At 38.4% G+C, this 4,727-nt stretch overlaps 1 protein-coding gene across 1 annotated transcript; it reads right to left on the bottom strand.

Annotated features, from left to right (window-relative positions):
• Positions 1–2,104: 2,104 nt before the first annotated feature.
• LOC100934514 (gamma-crystallin E-like) lies at positions 2,105–4,727 on the bottom strand. The gene is made up of 3 exons (XM_003765975.2): positions 4,719–4,727; positions 4,376–4,618; positions 2,105–2,436 (listed from the first exon to the last, which is right to left on the bottom strand). The coding sequence occupies exons 1-3, from the start codon at positions 4,725–4,727 to the stop codon at positions 2,164–2,166; spliced, it is 525 nt and encodes a 174-aa protein (XP_003766023.1). The 3' UTR covers positions 2,105–2,163.

The raw sequence follows: 4,727 nt of genomic DNA, 5'->3' as shown, positions 1-4,727 counted from the left end.
TTGTTTTTGGTTCTGTCTTTGTGTTCCCATCATCTAGCAGAGTGATAGGGCATAATTATTCCTTAATAAAAATATTTTTTTCAAAAAATGAATGAATGAATGACAATTACTCCCTTCTCCACATGAAGGAGCATATTACTTCTAAAGTGACCTGTTCTATTTGCTACAGAATTTTGATTGCAGGACAGATTTTTTTGTGCTTTGCCAACATCTGTTACTTTTCCCCAAATTCTCCTTATTTTTTCAGTAGCAATATTGAACAAGTCTAAACCCTTTGCATTATATTTGAACAAAGTTGAATGAAAAAGTACCACATTGTTGTGAATTATTAAAACTACTAATAGTTTCTAGACTTCTCCCTGATTTCCCTCCTCTGCATACTTCATTTTGTCAGTATTAAAGACAATACCAGATGTGATCTGATTCATGTAGAATTGTTCAGTCTTTTTTTAGTCTTGTTTGATTCCACATGACCCTATGTTGGGTTTTCTTGGCATAGATTCTGGAGTAATTTGCTATTTCCTTCTCCAGTTCATTTTTTACAGATGAGGAAACTGAGGCAAACAGCATTAAGTGACTTGCCCAGAGGCACAGGGGTAGTGTCTGAGGCCAGATTTGAACTCATAAAGATGAGTCTTTCTGACTCTAGGGCCATCATTCTATCCACTCTACCCTGTAGCTGCCCCTATAGAGAATACAGTGGGATTACTACTTTCTTTGATCATAACATTCAATATTTCAAAACTTTGAATACAGAAGTCACATGGCTTTTAATGGATAATTGCATTTGGGGATGGGTAGGATGGGAATAAGAATTTATTGAGCACATAATATGTGCCAGTCATTGTGCTGAGTGCTTTGTAAATATTATCTCATTTGATATTAACTTGGAGTCAGGAAGAACTGGATGCACATCTTGCCTCAGATATCCATTAGCTATATGACCCTGGGTAAGTCATTTGAATTTTTGTGCCTCAGTTTCCTTATGCATAAAATGTAATGATTTCATTCATCTATGAAAGCATTGCTTAATAGCTTCCAAGATCCCTTTCAGCTCTAAATCTATGATTCTATGACCCATAATCATGTTGATATGGTATTTCTTCCAATGGCACAGATTATGTGTCATTACCACAATTTCAACCTGTGAGTCTTACTCATGTCCTTTCATAAATCTATTATGGAGGATCCACCCAATGTGTTGAAACTCTTCTTGAAAATCTTTAAACATCCTTTGGATGCCAGAAGAGTCCTGCAGATGTCAGATAATGGGGAGAGAAAATCTGTTTTGTTGGGTTTCATTATTGTACAAAAGATACACTCTCCCCAAGTCATTGTTCATTAAACCCTTTGAGACTATCTCATATAATAGTCTCAAAAATGCACTGTATTATCAGTTTAATTTTATATCATCAATCTATTTGAGAGGGAATAGTAGATAAAGGTCCAACCTTGGTCTCCAGGAAGATTTGAGTTCAAATTTGCCTGATCATGGACAGGACATTTCATTTTTCAGTGTCCTAGGAAAATCTCTAAGATTATGAGCCATAGACAATTGCCAATTTGCATCCTTAGAGGGAGTTTTTGTCCCTGGAATTCTCCACATTAATCTTAGGTTGGGACCACTCTTTCTTCCTTCCTCATCTACTTGCCTTACTTTACTTAAAGGTTTGCTTCTCTTGTCCAATCCCATATTTCCCTGAATGATGGGGAGTGGAAGAGGGGAAGTGCTGCCCATAGTGACTAAGGTCTGGATTTGAGATCCCTAATCCAGTTCATTCTACATTGCATAATAGTTCCTCAAAACAGTCAATCCTGAATTGTTAGAGACAGTCTGGAATGGGCTAAGTCAGTGCTTTCATTCCTGAGCAGATTTAGCCAAGTTTTCAAAGATAAGTCTCTTAGGAATGAATGGAGTTCACATTTTTAAAATATAAGCTTCTATGGTAAGACATTTGGTTCAGAGATTCTGGGGGACTGGATGAAAATTAAATAATCTTTGCCATCTCAGCCAACATAGAAAAACACGCTTTCAGACAATCCTTGTCCTAGCTAAGCCTTTAAAATGGAACAGGCAGAAACATGAGACCTTATAATTGCAGGGAACACACAGGAAGTATTTTATTAATCTCCAGATTGAGATAGGCAGAGAGTATACATATTTTAGAAATAGTCCATCACTCTCCTCACAGAGCCCACTCTGGTGTTCGTGGCGCCCCAGTCTAAGTATCTCCTGTATTCCCCCGGCCGCAGTAAGTATTGCCTTCCTCTATAATTGGGCAGCTCATAGAGGATCCAGCAGCCCTCCAGGACATTGAAGGAATGCATCTCCTGAAAGTGGAATCGATCTTGGAGAGAAGAGCAATCATCAGTGAGTTCCACCATCTGGCCTCGATAGTCTTCTCTCTCATAGATGCGAAGACGATGTGAGCGGGTCTGTTGAACCAGAGCAAAAGATAGAAAATCATAAAAGATTTGCCTGTTTTGGCAAATAATCAATAATAACCACTCTAAGGGATTGATAAAGGTCTATTCCTTGCATAGCACCATGCTAGATGCTGGAAATATCAATAAAGTGAAAACTGGTATCTGCTCAAATAGGGCTAATTTGGCTAGAAAAAGTTTAGGAAGAGGAGAAATATAAAGTGAGGCTTGAAAATACTGTCCAGAGCCAGATAGTAAAGGGCTTTCTAGGGGCAAATGTTAGGTATACCATTGGTGTGGTAGTTCCTAAGCTCTTGAACAAGGGAGTAACACAGTAAAACCTGGGTTTCAGGAAGATGATGTTCACAATCATTTGGAAGATGGGAAAGGAATATAAATACGGAGAAAGAGATTGGAAGCCTAGAGTTCAATTATAAGGATCAAACACAAACACCCAACTCTTCTTTATCTATCTCAGGTTTAAGGCAGCCAAATTCAAGAGTCATTCAGTATGTGCAAATAATCACATAGTTTTAGAATCTCTTATGTCTATAGTGATCTCTTTATGTGACCCTGGTCACATTTTATCTCTCTGGGCCTCAGTTTACTCACCTGTAAAATGAGAGTTAAACTAGATGATTTCTAAGATCATGTTTCCAACCATAAATCCTATGATCCTAAGATTTTTATTGTATGAGATTGAAATCATCATATTTTATATAGCCTCGTATACTCTAGAGAAGAATCACTCTAATCTCTCTCTTCTTTGATATTCTTTTCAATTATAGGAAACTGAAGGAGAGCAGGGCAAGTTTTTTCCCCATTCCCAGGCCATGAATTATTAATGGCATCAGAAAGATAGGTTGCTCCATTCAATCTCCTTTCTGCTACTTTAAGTCCTATATTCTGTTGCCCCAAAGCAAGTCATCTTGCAACAGTTCCCATTTCATTTCTTGCTCCAGTGCACAATCCTACAAATCTCTTCTAAAGGTTGAGCAAAAATAGAAGCTCAGCCCTCAGGCTAGAGCTGAGGAAGTGTACTGGACTCAAACGGAGTAAAGAGGAGTCCCTGGGGGATGGGGCAGAGGGCTATTTGTTTTTCAAATTTTCCTAAATATTCCTATAACTTTTGGTTTCAGAGTATTATCTCCTTTACACTCCTTAGCCCCAACAGTCGTCTGGTGGTCTCACCACCCTTTTTCCCTATCAAAACTTCTTCTCAGGAAGAGATCTGCTAAGCAGTGGTTCTCAAAGTATGGTCTAGAGAATCCTGGAGATCTCCGAAACCCTTTTAGAGGGTCTACAAATTCAAAAATAGTTTTTATTTCCAATATGATAAATGTATATAAAAATAACCCAGATAAACAAAAACACTTTGGAGAGATCCTCAATAATTTTTAATAGGATAAAGATACTGAAAACAAAAGTTTGAGAACCACTATGCTAATGGATTCACACTGAGGTGTAAATGACTGATAAAGCCCACCTGTCGATCCTTCTAGGGGAATGTACATCTTAATAAATGCCTTTAACAAATGTATATAACTTCCAAAAGATGAAGTTCAAAGGAATGAATCTCCAATTGTTGATTTTCATATGTCAGTAGGCTGACAGATAAAGCACTTGGGGAATAGGGACAACTTCACCACTACAACTGCATCACATAAACAGCTGACTGATGACTTTGTGCTCTTATTTTAGATTCTGGAAGCCACTGATTTTAACATGATTATTTATTCTTTTTCAGGGGGATCATCTGGCCCAGAATACACTATATATATTTATCAGTCAGAGGTTCATTAATTTTAAATAACATCTTCTTGATGGAGATTCTAGGTTCACAATTAAATACTTGTTGAGATTAATACTGGAATTTTGTTGATAAAGATTACTTGATCTACCATTGACTTAATCTTTCCATCTGATGAAATAAAGATAAAATTGAACTCACATGAGGGATGATTCTGCAGGACCTGATGGAATCATTGAAACCCATCCACTCCTGGTAGTCACGATACTCGCCCCTCCGCAGGTAGTACTGGCAGCCTGAATAATTGGGGTGCTCATAGAGCATCCAGTTGCCACTGTCAACCCTCACAGAGTTGCAGCGACTGAAGTAGGACTGGAGGTTGGAGTGGTCACTGCTGCACTCATAGTAACGGCCCTGGAAGTTTCGGTCCTCGTAAAAGGTGATCTGAAATGGAAGAAAGAAGGTTCGATGGCCTGATCTTGTCCCAGCCACAGGGAATTCATTTCCCCCAAAGTCGCTCTAAGAAAGTCCCCGCTTGGCTTACCTTTCCCAT

The sequence above is a fragment of the Sarcophilus harrisii genome, chromosome 3, assembly GCF_902635505.1.
Source record: "Sarcophilus harrisii chromosome 3, mSarHar1.11, whole genome shotgun sequence".
Classification (NCBI taxonomy): Eukaryota; Metazoa; Chordata; class Mammalia; order Dasyuromorphia; family Dasyuridae; genus Sarcophilus; species Sarcophilus harrisii.
The sequence above is the reverse complement of the archived record's forward strand: the minus strand, read 5'-3'. Positions and strand labels throughout refer to the sequence as shown.

Coding starts and splice junctions, on each gene's coding strand:
- LOC100934514 (XM_003765975.2), bottom strand. Junction 2,437..4,375: donor CCTGCAGAATCATCCCTCAT/GTGAGTTCAATT, acceptor CTGGTTCAACAG/ACCCGCTCACATCGTCTTCG.